Below are 24,634 nucleotides of genomic sequence, written 5' to 3' on the forward strand. Positions count from 1 at the left end.
CGCCCAGATTGAGTCACAAATGTCATAGACATGCAGATAATATATTATCGAATTGTATGTGTTACATGTATTTATAGATATAAAAACTATTGCCAATTAAAAATAGGTATTAATGCCAATTTATTATACATCTAAATTAATATATTACGAGAGGACTGATTATTTTTATATACCAAATTTATATTTACATTAAAAAAGATTTAAAAAAATTATTATAATTCTAGTATTATATTTTTGTTCATTCCCTCAATCCTTATCAACAACATGGTTCTTTTTTTTTTCTATAAAGTAATTTCTAGTATAAATCATTTACAAATTTTAATTGTTTTTAGAGTTACTTAATTACTTTACTTTTTGAATATTATTCTATCTTTTTGAATGACTTGAATTTTAACGACATATGTTAATTTTTTGTACGCTATTTTAAGAGTTAATTCCTAACGTATATAAAAAGAATGGACGTAGATATTTATCTTAAAATAACTTAAGAAAGGGAAGTCAGCCATGACGTCACTTAAAATATATGTATTTTTATTTATTAATTAAGTACTTATGGTTTGTGTATTTATCTTATTATTAACGCATTCATAACGATTTGAACGCATGCATATAAATACTTTAGACAAAACGTTATACTATTTTGTTTAACAAACCTACGATCTTATAATTTTTTTGCGTGCAGTAACGAATTTAGCACCACGCGTGGATTGATTTATAACTTATTTATTTATTAATTATATTTTTAAGGATTTTCACACTAAGATTACATTAATTATGTAATTATTTTATACACGCAAAATTGGTTATAACGATATTGAAGGGATCATCATTTATCGTGATAAGCGATAGTCGATATATAAGCAATATGTATATTTTTATATTAAGGTGAAAGTATGTGCACCTATTGGTCGTTATTGCTGACTAATTCCAATGCCAATTCGTAGCTATAACCGATATATCAATAAATAAGGTCCAAAATAAAATTAGGGTCAAAATAAAGTTTATTCGCTCCACCATTGTAACGACACACTATTTTATTAATATAATTGTATATTTTGACCACGAAGTATAGATACTCCTGAATTCGGTACGTCCTGAATTCTTGCGCAGCCAGTGGCAGAAAAAAGAACTACGTTCGGAATCCTTGTATCTATACATCGTGGCATGAAGGTTATAAAGAAGGAGAACGATCGCAATAGAAAATATTGTCCCCAATATTTTGAAAAAATATTGTCCCCAATATTTTGAAAAAATAAGTGAGGCGCTGGGATCGCTAAGTTGTATCATTAAATGCGGGCTGTTGTGCGCTAATATACTACTTACCGACGACAGCGCGGCTGGTGGCTGAAAATGAACTATAAGTTCTACAAATTTTCAGGGACAGGTGCGCTAATGCTTTAGTACATAGCGATTGTTCTCCTTCTTTATAACCTTCATGCATCGTGGTTTGGACTTATACATATAAGTCTATGGATTGCAACAGGTTTAATTAAATGTTATTTTTCAATATTTTTGACATTTACTATGCCATTTACATGTAATCAATGAAAAGTTAGTCATATTTTAAATAAAACAGCGCTGCGGTCGATTATCTCTTTTACCGACTTGACTATGCACACTGTCAAGTCAATGGTGTACAAAATAGCAGGAATAATTTTGGACTAAACTTTCATTGTTATGTAATTTAAACGTTTAGACGTTTTGACCCCCTATATTTATAAAACTTTTATGCTCAACTCCAAATTTTAATGAATATCTCGAATCATAAAGTATTATTCGATTTTGGAATTTAATAATTTAATCAAACATATAGTAGAGACCTTCAAACGTGCTTCTAAAAGCCTATTTTGTATGGTCATTATTTAAAAAAAGTGTTTATGATCATCTACGACAATCCAATCCAAATGACACGATGACATCAGATTTGTTTATTTTATTTATTACCATTGAAAATTACCTATTAACAATAGAACTACCCGCGCTATACCTGTGTCATTAATTACTACCAAATCTATGTCAAAGAGCATAGGATAGAGGAGAAGCAGCCCATATGAGCTAATGTAAAATCGTAGTATACGAGTTTCAGCGCCTCTACCGAGTCAGGCTTTCAAACTTAATAGTTAATAGTCACCCCCGCAAAGTAGTTAAACTTAATAGCCATACCCGCAAAGGCCTACAAACTTAATAGTTGATCGCCTCAGACTCCAGATGTCACTTATAATTATACTTCTGCTTCTTGTCTATCCTATAGTCTTTGATCTATGTATTCAGTTATTACGTATCAAACTATTTATACATGCAAATGAATTCATACTGTAAACTTATTTAATGGTTATAAAAAAAATACATTTAAAAAAAAATAGCCCAAGGTCAACATGTATTACAAAATGTTAGAAAACAAAATTAAATACCTGCTGGGATTAATTATTTATGATTATGTTTATGCAACTATGCAAAAAGGATTTGTGTAGTCTTATTTTAAAACTTTTAGGGAACAATCATTTTTCAAGTCTAAGTAATAAAATAATGAACAATAATTTTGGTTTAGAATTCCTTGATGCGGGAGACCAAAATTTAAAAAAATAACGATATTATTTAAATTATCGAACAATATGGTTCAAATTCAATTTCTTACATTAAAAATAAAAAAATTAAAATTTTAAAGATATAGTTTTATTCTTAATGTCTGAGCGCTTCAAATATTTATATATAATTGTCATATATTTTTGACTTAACAAAAAAATTTATTTTTTTATCTATTTAATGCAATAAAGAACGTCCTTAAACGAGCTGGCGGAACAAATGAATGTAAACTTGGTATGTGTATCTGGACACATGGACATTCCGGAAAATTGTTAAGCCGACGATCTTGCTAGAAATGGCACAAAACTGCCAATCCGAACTACAAGTTGCTCCTCAAAGAGGATATGTTAGAAAAGGACAATCTTAGTTGAAGGGAGAAACATACTTGTGGTCGATAAGATAGATATGGTCTGAGTACAATCGTTGGCGTTCAGAAGATCTTATATCACTTCCAAAGTTCCAAGCGCCTCTATTATCAAAATGGCGGCTTCGATAGGACACTGGCTAGATGGTAGGCAAGCTGAACACTTGGGCCAAACAGTGTATCATGATTATTGCAAGAGCTGTCACAGTAAGAAGGAAGAAGAAACGATGTCTCATCTTCTCTGTCACTGTCCAGCTCTTGCAACGAGGAGGTGGACTCATTTGAGCCAGCCTTTCTTTGACGACTTCTCCGACCTGAAGTCTGTTCACGTCAAAGCACTTCTGCTGTTCTTAAACAGCTCCAAATGGTTCATGGAGTAGTGGCCGGAGATGGGCCAATCATTGTTCAGTTTCACAACGGACCCTATGGTCTAACTGTGTCCCACTACAGGACAGACACTTTAACCTAACTAAACCTAATGCAATCTAGGCTTTTAGATACTAAAAAACAACCTTTGAAGAATGCAGATTACATATAAAAAAAATTTTTACTGTTTCAAATCACAAAAAACGATTTTTGAGATGTTTTGAAACGAACTTTTTCATATAAAATTATTGATCAAAAGTCAAAATTAAGTACCAAAATTTTTAACATTAAAATTCAATTTTTATAAAGAAAAAAAATACTGTACAAATGAAAATAAAAGTTATTGTGGAAGTCATCTGAAGAGTTCTAATGACATAATATAATTATTATGAACTTAAATTGAAAAAAAATGTGAGATTTTGGGGTTGGTTTTCTTTACTTCGAGGCTCCATTAGGGAGTATTAAATATCAAAAGACGTCGAGGCTAGATCAATGTATTGATTAGCTATTTGGCTATCATCACCCAAACATTTAATACATAACTATCAAATTACGAGATTATTGTGTTGATAAGTTATTTTACTATCTTGACATTTGCTAAATATCAAGTTACCAAATCAATGTATTGATAAGTTATTTAGTTAAACATCGATAAGAATCCTGCCTTACCAAAATTTTAAAGGAGCAGTATGTATTTTATGTTACATTCACTTAGACTTTATATTTCAAGTGTGGGTGAAAAGAGTGAGAATGGCCGATTCAGGCAATCGCATCCCTCCAAAAAGTAAGGACAGGATTGGATTTAGAATTCGGAGGTCTTTTGTGGGAGATTGTTGGTCATTTAGTGGAGGCTCATTAAACTTTTGAGGTATAAGTCAACTCAAGCTTCTTAGCAATACTAATTTACAATCGTTTTGCAATTTTTTGTTAAACAATCATCTTTATAATTCATACCACAAAGTGTGTCGTTTTCCAAACTAGGTAAGTATCAGACTTGGCAAGCGTTCTTGATTTATTGATGTCCGCAATCTATTTTTAATTATCTCCAGTTTCGAGAATGATTTCTCGTCACTATCGATAAATACATGCGTAGTGCAAATTCAGCATTGCAGAAAGTAGTATTGGATATTACTTTGCAAAATTATTTATTACAGAAAATTTTCTTCATCTTTCTTTCTTTCGTACTATTTCGCAAAATTGGGCAATATGCATAAAAAATTTACGCAAATAACACACTCACAACACTTTAATCTGGGCTAAGTGAGTATAAATATTATCAAAGATAATAAATGAGAACTCCTAAAGATATCGATTTTGTCCCAATTCCTAGATCATTTTTTGGGTTATACAAATACGTATTTCAAATATATAAGATCAAATATCTATAAAAATTGAAAGATGGACAATTTTTGTGAACCTAACAGTATTTCCTAGTCTTGAATTTATGACTAATACATACATTATTTAATTAAATAAAGAATTTAATTTATTACAGAGGATTTAGAGGACTGATAAGACAAACATAAACAAATAGTTTGACTGTAATTAAAATTTATAAAATTTTACAATCATGATTATTTAAGAAATTAAGATTACAAGAATTTTATTATATAGTCAGTAAAAGATCATAAAAATATGATCGTTTTCAGTCTACAAAAATGCTATTAATTTGAGTGATAACATATTTTTATTCGAAAAGTTTCAATATTGTACGTGATTTGTGCATAATTATTATATTTTTTTCAAATTTGAACAAAATATTGAAAATATACAGCTCCCCCTAACAATTGATCATAAAATAAGTGACGTCACTGTTTATTTTTATCAACAACAACACATTTCTTTTAAAAATATGACAAGACAAATAGTTCTTAATTAATTTGTTCATTAAAAAGAGAGAATAGTTACTAATAAGTCTGTGGTTTAGGCGATTGTCTTTTTTCTTTACTTACCAATAAAAACTATGTTCAAATGTTTTTTTATTTCTTTGATGCCGTGACGCATTTGTTTAGTGTGCGCGAGAAAGCTAAAAAATATTAAAACTAAAAAATATCATTTTGGGTTATATGAATTTATACTTAGTTTATGTCTATTTTAAAACGTTGAAATACTTAAACTAAAAAAAAAAAGCATTTTTTGGTTGCTCGATGTTATATACTGTGAAAAAATAAAGTTATAAAAAACTCTCTTTAAAATTTTGTTATTTAATTTAAAAAACTGTTATTTTTAAATGAGGTGTGTATTGGCAGGCAATACCAGTTGTGTTTTTAAAAAACTATTGTGAATTAAATGCAATCTAAAATTTTTTAATTTTTTTTTCATTATTTATTTTTAATATTAATCGTTGTTCATGTTTGTTTTTTTTCTGTTAATTTAAATGTTTTTAAGAAAATATTCTAGCTAAAAAATGGAATCACAAAATAGTTTACGTCGAATAACAAGACGTTATAACGTGTCTTCGACGGGGAAATCACCAGTTTCAATTTCACAAAATGAACATGATTCGGAAAATGAAACAGAAATTCTGTAAGAATTTAATGAAATTCTAAAATACAATAAAATTTCAACTTTATTTTTTGTGATAGGTCTTCGTCGTATTCTGAAGATGTATTTACTAATTCACGCGTAACTACTTCATCTTTAAAGCAAAGGAAAAGTAAAAATTTACGGCATAATACATCTGACTACAGTTCAGAGGAAAATGAAGAATCTAGTTTTGATAAACGGCATAGTTCGAATCGAAATGGAAATGTTGCTCGCTCTGCTGAGGATTTATCAAATCATAAACCCTATAAATTATATAAAGAGGCTGGCGAATATTGGAAGTAAGTTTTAAGTAGAAAATGAGAAAATAAGTAGAATTTGAAACACGCTTGTGATTGGTCTTAATTATACATTGAAATTTACTATTTTAGCGGGAATCTGTAGGTACTTAAATTTTCCTGATTTTATCGAAATTAGCTTGTTTATATCATTTTAGTGGGAATAAGTTTTCAGTTTTCAAATTTGATGTTATTATTCACTAATAACTAAACGACTTAGCTTGCATTAAAAAAAAAAGGATATCAATAAGCCAATACCCTATTTATATTGAGAAGATGTAGGTCAAATGGCTGTTTTCAATAAAAGAAAAGATAGCAATAAGCCATTTGAATGCTAATAAATATTAATGTTTTATTATTACACTCTTGCACCGTAATTACAATTATTCTCTTAAAACAAAAATAGAGCAGGCACTAGGTACATCTCTTTGAAGTGAAATTACTGTAAATTCAATTACCACTATCACCTTTTTTGTTAAAAGATTTTTAACTGTAAGGATTTTGAGAATGAGAAAACTTATTAGTGTGATTCAGCAAAGAGACTAACTATAAACTGTGATACATAAATATCAAAATTTGACTAACTTTATTGGTAACAGCTTTTTCAATCTTCAAAAACGTTTGCATACAACTCATTGGAAATTTTTGTACCACATATTTAAAGTAGGTCACAGAGAGCGTTGCCAGATGTCCGATTTAAAGTCTAAAATTTAATGTCCGACACGTACAGGCTCAGTCCTGATTTAATTTGGGAAATATATATTTTATATACATAAGATAGAAAATTTTATAAATTTTTATTTTTTAAGCCAGGCAAAATTTAAAAATTATAGTAGATTATTATTCCTAAAATACTTAAAATTTTAGTTTATTTTATTATGTCTCATTTACTGAAAACGGAATTAATACCGATTTTTACTTAAGTGTAAAATCCCTAGTTTGCTCGAAAAAGAATCGGGTAACGGTGACCACTGATAAGCTTTTATGAAGGTTTGTGCACCTCTGTTCTAGCGCCATCCTTACTCATATTGAGTTGTTGCTTTCATGTTCAAATTGTTGGCCTCCAATAGTTCAAATTGTAGGTGACAGATGCGATGTCATAAAGCTGTTAATTTGTTTTATTTACATGGTGATCCATGTGCGGATGTTCTAAAACAAAACAGACTAAAATTAGATATATCTTCTTTTTAAATCAACATCACAGATTATAATTTATTACATAAATAGATAGGCACTCTACTGTACATGAAATGTTGTCCAAAAAGTACCTTCAGAGAACGAAAATAGTAAAAATTTTACAGGGAGTTGCAGATCTGTTTTAAATTAAAAACTATAATCTGTGATCAACATTCAATACTTTTGTTTCAAGTAAGATAAATAGTTATCAAATTTTTCTAATTTTTCCCATTATATTTTGTCATGTTAGATCTCCGATTGTAACCCTACTACTACTACTAGGTGGCTTTGAATTTTATCTTAATCTTTATGATCATTAAGAGTTAATATTTTATGATATTGAATACTTGAATAGGGTGTTATATATGATATAAAGTTCGGAATGACTCAAAATGTTAATATCCTATTTTTCGATTATCCTACTGTTCAGATGACTTTTATAATTATTTTTTAAATTATAAACTTAAAAATATTTACGGAACTTTTTTAATTTTATTAGTAAATATCCCAAAACTGATTACACATATTCGAGGTATTCTCCGCATCGCAGAGAATTAGAACCCGGCGCCATCATAATGCCAAATATGTCTCGACGTTCCATCCACAGTGAAGAAAGAACTCTTTCTGATTCGAAAAATAATTACGTATTGGAAAGAACACATTTATCACGAAATTATTATACAAATTCAGGTATAAACATTTAAAATGAATACAATTATTTTATCTTTGAAAGATATAAAAAATTAATATCATTTTAGATTTACCGAAACGTCGCTTGGAAGAATTTTGGGGGAAAGATGAGGTTGATTATAAAATTAATGAAACATTAATTCAAAAAATTTTGCGAATAACTCGCATTACATTAATTTATACCGTGTTAACGAACTATTTCCATTCAGTAACAAGTAGAAAATTATCTGGCAGATCTTATATTAGAAATTATAGAGCAGAACAAAGTGAGTGAAATTTAAATTGAAAATATTTAAGTGTGTATGGGAGGTAAAATTGGAGACAAAGCATATGAAATATTAATTTGACGAATATATTTATTATTATGGTAAAAATCTTGATTGTTTTGATAATTTTTTTTTTTAATAAAATTATATTTTTAATTTTTAAGCCCTGGAGATATTTATTAGGTATATTTAGAATACTCATCAGTATACAGTTTTAAAATTAAAGAATATTTCCACAAATTTGGGAATTTTTTTTTCAATAACTCATTTCAAAGTTGTAAATGTTTGTGTATACAACTTAAAAAGTTAAAAATTACATTTGAATTTAAAAAAAAATTCTAACTGTTGGAAAACTTATTAACTTAACCACAAACCCAAATTAGAGGTGCTAAGAAGCATGTGGAAATAATCTAAATAAATCATACTTTTATTTGTTAATTTAATATTCATCAAATTAAAAATTGTCTATACTTTGACTATACTACCTCTTTACACATTTATTTTCACACGAAAAATTATTAAATTATAATTTCTTTTTTTTTAAAGAATGGTATCAAAAAATTTGGACTTTCATAAGTTCAAGTTTTGCAAAAATTGGATCAGCTTATTATACCTTACTTGGATCTGTATTGTTACTTGATAGCTGGATACTGAGACGAGAAAATCGCACAACACTATCAACTGAAGCATCAGAAACAACACAAAACCTTGTAAATCAAGTATCCGAAGATCGTTGGAAAATATTACGAAGAATTGGTTATGGTTCTTTAATTTTATTGTTATTATTACTGGGTAAGTTATGATTATATACAATTTTAAATTATTGTTAACTATTGATAATAAATTCTAATAAATTCGAATTTTATTGATCAGTTTGATATATCTTGATTTATAATATTATTTTTAAAATACGGAAATATGTTTGTTTGTTATTCGGGCTTATAAAAGATCTGTCCTTAATCAAATACACAGGGTTAATCTGGATCTGGAATGTAAACTAAAACAATTATCCCAAAAAATGATTGGGATTCTGAAAAAAAAACAATTTTTGTCTGGCTCGAAACATATATTAAAAATTTGACCTGTTCTTCATTTATATGAATGATTAACAATTATCAGTTTCTCTTAACCTTCAATTTGTTTTTCATTCACGCCACGAAATTCAAAAAACTGATTTATAACTTTTTTTAACAATTTCGTTTCACCCGCAAATTCGTATAATGACGTTCGATGAAAGTACATCTTAACAGACTCCATTTCGTAAACTTTAAGTCAGAATGGATCCTTTTTATATTTGATGTATCAATTATTCAAAACTAAATTTCTTTATTGCAACAACCACGCAATAAATCATTGTCAAATTTAAAAAAATAGATTATCGTTGTTAATTTTTTCGTTGGGGAAGGTATTGTTCAAGATATTTTAAACTGACTCTAAAATTTGTTTTTTATTTGAACGTTATATAGGGTGTTATTTAAAAATATCAAATTAATTTAGGAAATGGTAATGTCTTATAATATTAATTTGCAATATCTTGTTAACACCTTTGGTTAAAGTAGATAAGATAAATATTTTTCGACATCAATGTTAAAAATTATGAAAATTACACTCGAGCGAGGATCAAATTCACAACATTTGTCGGCCAGTGAAATGTTGTCGGTTCGATCTTCATTTGAGCGTATTTTTATAATATCTAATATTGATGTTAAAATTATTCAGTATATATGTTTAAATCTTAAATTAAAGAAAAATATTTAAAAGATTTTTTTAAAAGCGTTCAAATATACTTTTCATGATCATATTAAACCAGTAATTTGTCAATCAAATGAAATAAGAAAGCTTTATGTGTGCAATCATGTACTCACACTTAAGAAGATCCAAGTACCAAGTATTTAAAAAATAAAGAAGCTATTATGTTACTTCTCTTTTTTGTTTAATAATATATTATTATTAATTAATTATAAATTATTTTGAAAGTAAAATATTATGCTTTGAAAGTTTTTCATCAAAAATATCAAATATCTCCGTAATTCGTTTTCTTCACTTTTTTATTGTAATCATATTAAAAAAAAAGATAATTTTTTTAAAATTGTTTTTCATATTGAATTCTTAACCAAAGAGACAACAAGATTGATCTCCACTTACTTACATGTACAAATTAAAATTTTTAAAACTAATTTACAAATTTTTAGCAAGTTTTAAATGATTTGCTCTTCCACGAGAATCTCCTTAAAATAGAAAGAAGTAAGCATTAAAACAAGATTTTATTGTGCTACATCCATCTTCTTAAAAACCTTCTCTTAATATGTTGACAACTGCGGAATTTTTCTTCCTTATTAGATTGCATTTGATGTTAAAAAAGTGAACTTATAACTTGATTTAACTTGCTGTTAAATCTGTAGATGGGATGGATGCTAAATGTATAGAAACTATACAGAAATTATAAAAAAAATACGATCATTATTTGGCCAATTATTAACTTGAATATAAAAATCATTCATTAAAGCAGTTTCATTTTATTTCTCAATAATAATTTTATTACATCTAAAATATTAAAAAAAGATTTAATTTTTCTTCAATACATTCATAAATCATGTTTTTTAAATTTCACCCTATATATAAAATCGTTATAGATAATAACGCATAATACATTTATTTTATTAACACAGGTGTTTGGTTTCAAATTAAAATAATTTTCAAATTCATTGATTCATAATAAATTGATAATACAATATATTCCTTTCAGGAATTAATTATGGTACAAATGTTGACTTAAACGAATATATTCCAGAATTACCTGATTTACCTAAATTACCTGAATTACCTGAACTTCCATCAATATCCATACCAGAACCTGTTTCTGAATATGTTCAATCATCACAAGATAAATTTATGGAAGCATTTGAATATACTAAATTGGCAACAAGTGAAAGTTACAATGAATTATATAATTTCTTTTTAAGTGAATATTTAAGTTTAAATAAAGAGGAGCCACAATCGAGTAATGTTGAGCAATCAGATACACAATCTGTACAATCAGATGATATATTACAACCACAATCGGAAGATCCATTACTTGATGATAATAATGCTATCAATGATAATTTTGATCCATTTAATGATGAAAATATTGAACTTTAAATATTTTCTAAATTAATTTAGGTGGTAGAGCACACTTTTTGAACAAAGATTATCGATTTGTAAATTACAACCGGAACCTACTAGTAGCAGAATCGATGGTAGTAAAATTTACGTGACATTAAAGTTTAATTTTTATTTTATAATTCTTTTAATATCTAACAAGGCACGGAGTTTTATACGTCTTAGAATTAGATTAAATAGATGATTAACTATTGCTGACTCTTGGGTATAACAATTTATTTTATACAAAATTTAGCTGTTTCTAATGCCCTGAATTAAAGATTATTTTGTGTTTTTGTTTTTTATATCAGGACATTAAAAATTATTTTGAATGTGTTCTTCTTAATTATTCTGGTAAATTATGCATATTACTAAGAAAATCTTTGTGCAATAAGTACATTCAGAGTATGATTTCATTACCTCCTAAACTAAGAAAAAAATGGTGCTTTTTTATTTCATTATTAATATTATCTAATGGGTTTTAGTTTGATTTTGATATACGTACTTTTTTTTAAAATAATTCAGTTAAGTTTATTCAGGATTCAGGTTCTCTCATTAAAGTATTTTTTTCATTTATTTTTTTATTTACTCAAGACAAAGGAAAAAGGAATAATTATCTTGGACCTGCTTTTTTATTACAATATTTTATTAAGTTATTATTGTTAATTGAGACATTGTTAGAAATAAATTTTTATTATGGAAATCTATAAATTGAGCACAAAGCATTAGAAATTTTTGATTAGTTATAAATTATTTCAAGTTGATTAGAGCAATTATCATTATGAATACAAAAATTTCTAACTCTATGTGAATCACACTATAGATAAAACTTGATATAATACAACAAAAAATATAAATTGTATTTCAAAGTTTCAAAATTTTTTTTTAATACAATTAATGTCTCAAAAATAAAACCATCCGTATTTATAATTTTAATGGAAATAGTCAAAATGGCGAATTATTATTAATATTTCGTTTCATTCTGATTTGTTTTTTTCCACAAAATTTAATTATTTTGATTCGTTTTTACAATTAAAAAAAAAGTAAAATCTTGATTTAGTTAACATTATACTATGATCTCTCTAATAGTATCTACAGTAGTAAACTATTTTTATAACAGAATTTAGATTAAAATTTGCAAGAGTATTTTGGATCTAATAGATTTAAATTCGGTACTAAATAATTTTGATTTCTACTTGTCAATGATTTTTTTTCTAAGCTATAAGTAAAAAGTACAACAATTTTTTATAAACCAAAAAAAAAAAGAGGAAAAAATATATTAAAAAAATAGTATAGTTGATAAGTTGTGTTCTCAAAGTTTTTAAGTTGGTTGATTTTATGGTATTTTATTTATTATTTATTTACATTTATCAATTTATATATATTTGCGTTCTAGTAATTGAATTTTTCATAAAACTAACAATTAATTGATAAGGAGAAATAATTAACAGAATTTTTTTTTTAATGAGTTTTTAATACATATTTATTAGAATTTATTATTTATATTTACAATACCAAAAACTATTCTAAATGTTTTTCGGATTTTTCTAATCTTTATGAAGTGAAACTTTTTTTTTTACACGAATATAAAATAAAATGATATCGAATTGGACTTAAAAATGTATATTGTTAAATTTTCTATTGATTTCATCGTGATAAACCAATTAAAATCATATTAACCAGAAATAATATCTATGCATTTGAGGATTTCGCATAAAAGTAATTTATGTTAATTAGCGCTTATTTAGTTGTAATAGCAATTTTTTAATATTTTACTGAAAATGTTGTTTACAATATAACTTGGAATTCTAAAACAGGAAAAAGTGTCGATTAAGAAACAAAAACCCACTAAATTTAGGGGAGTTAACAAATTTTATGTTTTTTAGGAGTGTTCTGTCTAAAAATACAAAGATCTGCGAAAGAGGCCTAAATTATTGAATGACAAATAATTTTTATTTTACCAAAGATATTTTCAATATATTATCAAATTATTAAAACAAAGTTTTCCAATTTTGGTATTTAAAAATCAAAGAAGTTTCACTTATAAGATTTTTTTTTACTTTGTTTCTTTATAAATAATAATGAGTTCATAAATCAATTATTTAGTTTAAATTTACAATCCTTAATCCTTTTGATTGAATCCTAAAATCCTTATGGACAAACACAAAAGCGGCTAAGAAGAAAACTAACGAAGATATGATGTTGCACGACTGTGGGCTAGACGGTGTTTGTCGCAGGATAGAGGTGCGACCCACTTGCCCGCAGTATCTAATAAAAATGATTAGGCAAAACACATCATATTATTGTGAGGTGAGTGGGTTTGTCTCCCTCTATCTTACGCACCACCAAAAATTTTTGTATTAAAAATATTTGCATTGCGTTTTTAAATAAGATTTTTTTTTTATAATTATAGATGAGTTATCGAAAATGGAGAGTATAATTTTTTCATTGATTATTTGCTTATAAAATGTCTGCATTCTTAAATTTTCTAATTGTTCATATTTTCTAACTCATTTATAAATAATTTAAAAGAAGTAATTTCGAGTAATTTATGAAAAATAAATAATTTTTTATTTTTAGGTTGGCTTTATTTATGGGATAATTCTTCATACAAAATTCAAGAATCTATTACATCTCCAATTATTTCTGGATTAGAAACCAGTATTAGCTATATTAAATCTGGATTATTTCAAGTTTTGGGAATAATATTTTGGCCTTTGACGTCGATTTATGATTATGCAGTGAATACATTTAACTTTATATCAGAAAATTATTTATCATCACCGAAATCACAATTCGAATACATTCTTGAATGTATGGCATGGCCTTTTCAGTTAGGCTATGAATATTTAACTTTAGGATTTTCAAAAATTTACGAATGTTTATTATTGCCTTTGAAATTTATTTCCACATCATCTTCATCGGTTTATGAAAATTTCACGAATGGATTTACAGCAATTATTTCTGGAATTGCTTCATGCTATGAATATGTTAAATTTGGAAGTGGAAAAGTATCTGAAAACATTTATTGGCTTTTCACCACAACGTATCAGTCATTGGGAAATTTCTTATTTGAAGGATTGAGTTCACTATTGTCAATCATATATTCAATACCGGGATTCTTATATTTACCAATTGGTTATTTCAAAAATTTATTTGCAAGTGATCCAATCAAAATTTCGGAGAAAAAAATTATAATTCAAGACACGCCTAAACAAGTATTACCAGAAAAAGTTATTACATTACCGCCAATTATTCAAGAGAAATATGTCCAGAAAGAATTCGATACACAACAAATAACTGAAAATATAATTAAAGAATTAAATAAAAAAATAGAATCGTCCACGCTAACAGAAGATGATGTAAAACGTTTAATATCAAATGAATTGAATTTGATTAATTTTAAAATTGATCAACATAGTAAATTAATTGAAAATCATAAAAATTTAATTACTACGTTGGTGGCTGGTTTAGATGATATAAAAAATTTCCAAAAAATTGAGATAAATAATTATATTCATGCAGAAATACAAAAAATTTATCAACAAACGCAGCAAGAAAAAGTTGTTCACACGAAAGTGGCTATTGATGACGATGAATTAAATGCTATTAAATTTGAAATAAAACAATTAAAAGGTGGTTTAAATAAATTAAATGCTGATAAAACTGGTATGCCAGATTTTGCTTTGGAACCTTCAGGTAAATTTTACTATACTAAATGGTTCTAGATAACTTAGGTTTACAAAATTTATAAAAACCCTGACAAATGTTTTGTTTTTTCTTGTATCTCTCTCGAAACTGAACCGATTTTCTTGAAACATAGCTAAGAATACTCTCAATTAATACAATGCCACAGACATACACACACTTAGAGGTCAAAATAACAATCTGACACTTTTTACGTCGGGGATTAAAAAAAGAAGGTAGTTGGCAACAAATCTATTGTTTATATTTTGTTTAATATATACTATTGAATCAGTATTGTCGATATTGATGAAATTGAACGAAGGTTCAAGATTAATTTCTGTTGATTTTCTGTCCTTCCTTAAAAGTTTTTTTATGTTTTGTAAGCTCATGTAATTTATTAAACACGTTCATCTCAAGCTTTTTTGATGTTTTTGTCGAGTCGGTCTGCGAAATTCCGTACAAAACGAGAATTTGATGTAAATTTTATTTTAAATCATTTTGTTCATTAAAAATTATCACACACTACTACGGTGTATTGATTTTACCAGCTGCTATAACAAACCTTTGTTAACAAACCTGTTAACAGACTACGGAAAAAAATTTTTAAACATTACTCCAGATCTTTAAATTAAAATTTCGGGTACTTTTTTACAGAATGTACAACATTTAACACATTTTTTTGTTAATTTTAGGGGGTCAAGTAATATCTACACGCTGTACTGAAAGTTACAATGCAAAAACAGCTGTAATTAGTGTATTTGGAATTCCATTATGGTATCCAAGCAATACACCACGAGTTGTTATTAATCAAGGTGTTGTTCCCGGTGAATGTTGGGCTTTTCAAGGTTTTCCAGGCTTTTTAGTTATAAAATTATCAACAAGAGTTCATATTCATACATTTTCACTAGAACATATCCCAAAAGAAATATCACCAACAGGTCATATTGATTCTGCACCACAAAATTTTTCTGTCTGGGTAAGTTTTCACAAATTTTTTAATGCAATGGGTGATATAGTTTAAATTTTATGCATTAGATATCTTAACCAAAATGGTCAGATCCCAATAGTATTAAAAATATCAATAATAAATGATTGTATCTTTTTTAGGGTTTGGTAAATGAAACCGAACGTAATCCGTTGAAATTAGGACAATATACTTATGACGCCAATGGAGATTCGTTACAATATTTTTCTGTTCAAGCAGAGGATCCAATTCCAGCATTTGAAATGATTGAGTTACGTATTGAATCGAATCATGGCAATATTAAATTTACGTGCTTGTATAGATTTAGGGTGCATGGCTCAATTGCAAATGATACTCCACCACCACCTTGAAAATAAATAATCACTGGGATAATTATTATTACCAATGCAGCAATATATCACTATGTAAATGTACAAATTAAATTAAGGTCTTAAAAATGTGGTTTCTATTTTTCTAGTCAGACAATTTAAAATATTTTATAGTTTATTATTTTTTTTTAAACTGAATTGGAATGAATTAAATGAAAAAAAAAATTAAAATATAAAATATTACTACTTTTTGACCAGAAAGTATCAAAGTTTTTCGTATGTGGAATATATAATACAAAAATATTTAATAGGTATATAGTTAATGAATGGTACCACGTAAAAAATTAATTATAAAGAATTTAAAATGAGTTGAATTATTTCTACACTTCGAAAGCTAGTCAGATATTTCCCCAAAATATTTCGAAATAGAAATTTTTTTTAAATTTATGTTTGAAAAGTCGGCCATTCAAAGTGAATTAGAAAAAATTGAACTTATTTTTCTTTACATTATTTTCTTATTTGTTTTTCAGCGTGAAATTCATGAGCATTTTTTAATTTAGTATATTTATTATATATTTAAAAGAGAATACTTTTCTCGCATGTTTGGATAAATGTCATTTTTTATAACCTAAAATAGCCTTAAAATTAAGTATTATCATGATTTATTAAATTTATTTATTTCACGGAATAAGAAAATTATACTATTCTACAGAGAGGTGCTGAATGCAGTTAGGGAATTGGCAAAAAGTGTCAGGAACTTATATGTATAATCGATCTTTAATTTACAATATTTCATCATTTAAAATTATGATTTATCTATATATGACACGTCACGGTGCCCAAATTTAGTTCAAATCATTTGTATTTAATCAAAACAAGAATAGAAGCTAAGAATATGTGAAAAAACGGATCTAATTTTTATCATTTGACAATCTTTCGTATTGGCAACTACTTGAAAAAGAAGATAAGTTGCAAATAGTGATAAAATGTTTACCGTTAATATATTTATTAAATAGGAAGTTACTCAAAATTTTTGTATTGTATTCCATATATTAGAACGATTTAGTATAATTTTTATTTGGATGAATATGCTCCGGTCAATTTAAAAATTTTAAGATGCAAAATATTTTTTTAGAATGGGCAAGGATATTTTGAAATAAGTAATTAAGCATAAAACAGGATCCGAGTATTAGTAAATACAAATTTTAAAATCAGCAATTTCAAATAGAATAACTTGGACGTCTATTAATTTTTTGTAATGTAATTGAAATAGACTTAAAATAATATTATATTATAAAATTAGTTGCGGGATGCGCATCAATTAATGTATTTATCTATCGAGGAACTTGAAATTTTCAGGCTTACTATCTAAACGTAGATCTGAGGCTCTTTGGAGTATCCCACTCTGGTTCATTATATCTTTCGCATATTCTAAATGTCAACTAACATTAAAATTCAAGCATTCTTAATACATGAAGTTACGAAAGTAATTGGAAGCCGGTATTTTTAGGTTTTACTGAAATGCATGTTTTAAAAAAATTCATCCATACAAAAATTCTACCATATTTAAACGTTGGTATTATGTAAATATATTTTGTATTATTTATAAATGTAATATTTTTGTTAAATTATTTTTTTTGTTATTTATTTTGATAATATCTCAGTGATTATAAAACTGTATTATTATTTTTTTAAATACAGTATAAAATAAATGCTTAGTACCTACCTTAAAGTAAATAAATGACTAAGTATATTAATAATAAATTGAGTCTCAAGTCAAATTCAATAAGGCTGTGAAAATTGCACCTCAATGTAATATATTATTACAATTGATAATCTAAATACTGCCAATCGATTTATACATTTTAATGAAAAAAAACACACAGTACTTTAAATAAACAAAAAAATTTCAAATTTTCTTGAATATTAGTTGGTCGGATACGAAGGTAGTTTGTCCGATTGCTACCCTGTCCTATACAAATGCTGTCTCACCCTACTGTTTATCGCTAGCTCACATTTACTTATGATTAATGTGAATAAAAATTATTTCTATTAAAATAATAATAAAACTCCTCAAAATTAAAAAAAAAAATCTTTCTAAATCTACGAAAACCGATTTATAAAAATAAAAAATTTTCGTTTTTTTTATTTATTCAGCGAAATTATTAAAATAATGTTTTTAGATTTTAACATTTACTATAGAGATTACATGTTAAAAGTTCGATTTTTAATAATTAATTACACAAAAATCCTTCGTCAGACTTTGTCAAAAAATTATTTTATATGCAAGAGTTAGCAATTAATAACATCAAAAAATCATAATTGTTTTACATTGCCTTACTATCCGATCAACCTTATAAATAGTGCTATTTTATAATTAGTGGCCTTTATTATAGAGGCTTTAAACTTATAATTAGTGGCTTTATATATAAATTGGGCTTTAATTTAAATGATATTCAATATTTTCATTCAACAAAATTTTATATGAATTTTGTGAAACTTTTGAAAGTAAAATTTAAAAACATCGATCTGGTGTTAAAAATGTATCCTAAGCGTCTGTTCTCAAGCTATTTATAATATTTGTTCTCGGCGGCTCCTATATATCAAGTTGAACCATTTTTTGCATAACATTAATAGATGATCAAAAAGTCAACAAACTTCACCACCGCGTCACCGATTAAGTAAAATTAAATATAATATACAAATATAATAAAATAAATTATAAGAATAACATTTTAGTTTGAATGGAAAAAATGTATCTTCTTATTTACCTGAAAGATTATTTAAATTGAAAATACTATGGACGCGAAGTGTTTATCACATTGATTGAATTTATTTGAACCGTAGCCCAAAAAATTTGAGAATTAAAAAAACTTAAGGATTACCAATGTAAAAACTTAAGAAATAAAGAACAAATCTCTAAGCACCATTCATAGTTGTAACAACGAGCGACAAACTGGTAATAGTTCTAGTTCCCATACCAGGAATATATCCATTATAATAACAAAAAAATTGAAGGTGAATTTGTGTCTTAACTAAAAATCTCAAAATAATGCAAATTTATATCTTTTTGTCGTTAGTTTTGATTATTGACAGACAAAATTAAACCGCCATAAGTTTAGAAATTGGGAAATTTACAAGCTATTTTGTCCATATAAAATCAATTTTAACAAAGAATGAACTGCGTTCAATTTTCTCTTGTTTGAAATAATTCAAAGGCCTAAATTCAACCTCTTATTAAAGTGCATATAAGATTATGTTTTAAACCGTATTAACGTTCTTTAATCATAGATAATAATTAAATAATAGTCAGTTTTATTAATAATAATTAGATATGTTTAATTTATTACAAAAGCAGAACTAAATTTATTATAAACGATGTTATTATATATTAATAATTTTTAACATTTGTTATAAAAAATTTTTTTAAGAAAATTACGTTATTTACAAGTTTGATTAATATTCTATTAAAAATATAGCATGCTTTGATAAAAAGGCGTTAACAATTTTAAAATTGTGACGTCGATTCACAAATTCAAATATTTATAATAGTTAGCAAAAGCAATATAAAAAATTTAACTGTCTTTGGTTTCAACAATATTAAGTTCCTATTTGATAAAATTATTCTAAAAATTTAGGAAATGTGAGTTCTAATCAGTCGTATGTTAGTGTTTGTTGTCTGCAAAAACGCTTATTTGTTTTAAAAGTTTTGACTATCGAAAACATTAATAATTAATTATTAGAAAGTTGTAGAAGATTCTCCGTCAAAAAGTTTCAGTTACCGCAAGCTTGATTATCGATTATTTTCGTTTGATTCTCTGCCCATTTGATCGGAATAAACTATTCAGTATTGTATTTTATTGTATTTAAAATAATACTACTGATGCAAAGCGTTAATCACATATTTCATATCGGCTGGTTTTGTTTGACCCGTAGCCCAAGAAGGTTGCTTGTTTTATTTTAACTGTGGATAGTACTGTACGTACGCGCATAAATAGAGGCCAAATTTAGCGATAACGTAACTATTATTTGTACGACAGGGTTGCGATAAATCTATTGTATTGCCAGTGCCGCAATTTATTTTGCGAGATACATTATATTCGATTAAACAATGCGGACGAATAATAGTCAACACATTATCGAAAATACAAGTACAACCCCCGTACCTTTTATATCCCTACAAACACCATATTAACACATGGGGACGCTAAAGCTACAATCACCCACAATCTACGTTTTCAAAAATAACAACATTTATACTATTCTCGTCGACTTAATAATCGTGACAATGACATGTAACTTTAGTATAAAATATAGCGTTATGGTTAATTTTTAAACATAAAAACTAAAATTTAATAATAATTGTTGTTACGACTAACATGCATATTTTATGAAAATTTCGTATCATACGTACAAATTAATACCAAAAAAGAAAAATTATTTCAAAAATAGACTTCGATATATAATGGTGTTTTGAATTAGTAATTTTGAATTTATTCTGTTATTGTAATAATAAAAAAAAATATATATATTTAAATGTACAAAAAACTGTGTGACATATTTTTTAAAAATTATATTTAAATGTACGATTTATCAAATTTGATTTAATAGCCCGATCCTTTAATCATATTTACATGACAAAATACTTTTTTTTTTATATTTATAAAATGTACTACTATAATATTTGATAATAATTTTTGGAAAAAAATCTAAAAGAAATATTTATATAAACAAATATAAAAGTAAACTTATTACAAAATTTGTACAATTAGGTAATTTTTAATAATATATAGTTTCAGGCATTTCAGATTGTTTTATCATTTAAATTACTATTATTAGGATAAGAGGTGTTCTGAATCAAAGAAATGAGCACCAAACAGCAAATCTTTAATTGAAACATTTCGCTATTTAATTTATAGCTTCTTCAGGCTCTATACAAAAAACAGACATATAAATTATTAAAAACACTAATTAACAAAAACAAATTCATCATATCTTAAAGACATATAATATGAGACTTTAAAGACAATGTATGTATTTCTTTGATCCAGATCTTTTTAAATAATATTATCATTTAAATTGATAAATATCATAAAAAATTTTGACATACAAAAATATATGATTATTGGCTATATAAAAATTAAAAATATGCGGAATTTGTAAATTTAAATTTTCTAAAAGTAAATTAATGAAAAAATAGTTTTTCTAAAACTATTTCAATCACTTTTACACTTCTTGCATGTGTAATTTGATGTAACTTTTTACACATTTGTGTGTGTAATTTATAATGCACGAAAAGTGTCTTGTTATTCGTAACACTACTGTTGCTTTATATTACAATTTTCGTGCAATAACAAATACAGACGATAAATCTGACAAACATTAAAATTTGGGAATATCATCTTGTGACTTTTTAAAAACAACAAACAACTTTTACAAATTGTTCACTTTTTCAATTTAAAATTATATAAAAAGATTCTGTACAAAAATAATGTTGGGATTATGGTTTCAAATCTTTTATATTTTTAACAATAAAAATGTCTGAGCTAATTCGAAAATATTAGTAGGTATTCGGCAAAGTTATAGTTTGATTAATAATTATATAATAACTAATCATTATTTTAACATCAATAAATTACTTTTTTATGTACAAATTAATGGTAGCTTTAAAACGTTTATTTTGAAATTTGCTTTAAAACAATTGTGCCTATATAGTAGTAATTTTGGGCATTAATATAGTGCAATCTATTAACGCACTACATTGGTATATCATTAAATAAAGTAGCAATATATTTTTTATTAATAACTGCTTTCTTTTTACTAAAATATTAGAATATTTTCTGTTATTAAAACAAGTCTATTCACTTGCGTCTAAATTATATTTATGGAACACACATCTTAAATTCAATAAAAGAAATTCTTTTAAAATTCAATAAAAGAAAAAGAAATGCAGTTAAAAATATAACAAAATTTTAAAATCGTACTTATTAGACTTTGTTACAATTAGAATATGATATATTTTATAAGATATTTTTTTAAAAATTATGTAATAGATGATAATGTTTGAATATAAGTATAAAACTTAATTGCTTTTTTATTTCATTTCATAACCCATTAGTTCTGAATAAAACCGATCGAATTCAAATTAAATCCAATAGTCAGTTATAATATTACAACTGGATATGTTCAAAAACCAAACTTGGAAAATATGCGTTGAACAATTCTGATTTCTTCAATTTGAATTTGCATTTGTCATCCAAGTTTTAATTCCATAACCATAACCAACTGTTTATAGTTAAATCAATGGCACGTAGACGTAGACCTAGACAGACAACCGGATGGTTCGTGGTATTTGGGATCCTGAAGCGATTCGCAATCCCAAGTTGGCCATAAATGGACAGGATCGGAAATTGTAGGGGGTGTTAAAAAATTGATCGTGTGGCAACCTAATAAAAATGTGGTTACGTGAATTTTCATACCTAATAACCGTTAAAAATCGAATTTTAAACGATATTGAAAGGCTCATTGGAAGTTGGCTCGAGCTACGAAGAGAATTTGTGAATCGGTTAAAAATTCCAATACCACTAGCCATCCGGTTGTCTGCCCAGTTCTACATCTACGTGCTATTGCTTTGGATATTATTTTTGTTCGATGTACATTGAGATACGTATCTCAATGCCAACTAAATTCAATCTACAGAAGTCAACCTTGAATAAAGTGCCTTATCAAATCTTATTGTGCAATTTAAATAATTTGCCCTTGTAATTTTGCTGAAACAATTTATTTATAAAGGTTAACTTCTATAGTTGGAGTTTGGTGTATTGAACAAAACTAAGAAATCTATAGCGGCCTTGATACTGATCCACACATTTTAAAGACAATTGCGTTTTCTCCACGGCATTTAAAATATAGAAAATTAGTTTAGCTCAAATCGTGAACAGCGACGGGTTCAAATTTTTTAGTTTCCCATTTCTTTACAGTAAAATACTGTACTTTTCTCGCTTTATTGTTTCGAAGTACGGATAAAATGATTTACATAAGAACTGATTATATAAGAAAAGAGAATATAAATGATTTATATTGTTTCAAAGTGCATAGGTAATAAAGTTAGACGACGATACGGAACCATAATACCGTTAAAACATTTCTAATTATTTTTATGTTTTCTTAACTGTATTTTTTAATTTAATGCTCCACATGGGCATATATCGAGGAATAAGGGCATCTATCATCCCTGAATCTGAGCTTATCATTGTTAATATCAAAAAATGTTAATAAAGATATCTATAAATCAAAAAAACCTCTTTTGTCCTCTCTTGGTCCAAAAGCTGAGTATATCCATGATTATCAAACTATTAAGAATGAACATCCAAAAGCGGTCTCGGATTCGATTCCCCTTCGAGAAAATTCAATTGTTTTTTTTTTAATTTTTTTCTTTGTGATTGTCTCAAATATGTTTTCTAAAGGAGACCATTATAAACGTTATGTATATAATTTGCAACATATGGCAAAAACTCTTTTCTGTATCTATAACGATAATCAAATTTTTTTCGTACATTATGGCAGTATTTTGATCAAAAATTATTATATAAATTATATTACGCCATTATCTAATATTTTTAGTTATTGTTCGTAAATTGAAAACTTATACATGCATTGTTTAATACACGATCGCATATTGTTTAAAACAATTAAAACTATTGTAATATCAGTTCATAGAATAATATATGTGTCTGTCTGTATGTATCAATTTGAATAATATAAAAATCAAATTTATGTACTCTAATCGGTACTATATTTTTGTTGATAAAAATTATATTAAAAAAATAATTAATACATATTTGGCTAATGAATTTTATTGTAACTGATTTTTTCAAGGTTTTACTACTATTAGTAGATAAAAATTGAAAAAATATTGAAAAAAATTGTTGCAAAAATTATCAAAGTTATTGTTAAGAGCAAATTAGTGGTTATTGAAAACATAAATTTGTTTTAAGGCAATTTAATTGCAAAATAGTTTATTGTATTTAATAATTTAAAGATCTTGTGAATATAATTAATCAAAAGAATTGATACAAAATTCACTTTTTCATGAAATGCATCTTTAGTTTGTTGTAAAATTTCATAATTTCATTATTTATTGGTACAGACTTTATAGTATGTATCTAATGACCTCCTGTCTAATTTAACTGTATAAAAACAAACATATTTAGTATTCGTGTCAAAACAAAAGAATAATCGCTGAA

At 26.3% G+C, this 24,634-nt stretch overlaps 1 protein-coding gene across 1 annotated transcript; it reads left to right on the forward strand.

Annotated features, from left to right (window-relative positions):
• Positions 1–5,557: 5,557 nt before the first annotated feature.
• On the forward strand, positions 5,558–16,535 carry LOC123296066. The gene is made up of 10 exons (XM_044877528.1): positions 5,558–5,839; positions 5,899–6,138; positions 7,811–8,001; positions 8,070–8,267; positions 8,814–9,059; positions 11,014–11,406; positions 13,989–14,677; positions 14,909–15,107; positions 15,788–16,071; positions 16,203–16,535. The coding sequence occupies exons 1-10, from the start codon at positions 5,721–5,723 to the stop codon at positions 16,428–16,430; spliced, it is 2,787 nt and encodes a 928-aa protein (XP_044733463.1). The 5' UTR covers positions 5,558–5,720; the 3' UTR covers positions 16,431–16,535.
• The last annotated feature ends 8,099 nt before the right edge of the window (positions 16,536–24,634 follow it).

Source organism: Chrysoperla carnea, chromosome 3 (assembly GCF_905475395.1).
Source record: "Chrysoperla carnea chromosome 3, inChrCarn1.1, whole genome shotgun sequence".
Classification (NCBI taxonomy): domain Eukaryota; kingdom Metazoa; phylum Arthropoda; class Insecta; order Neuroptera; family Chrysopidae; genus Chrysoperla; species Chrysoperla carnea.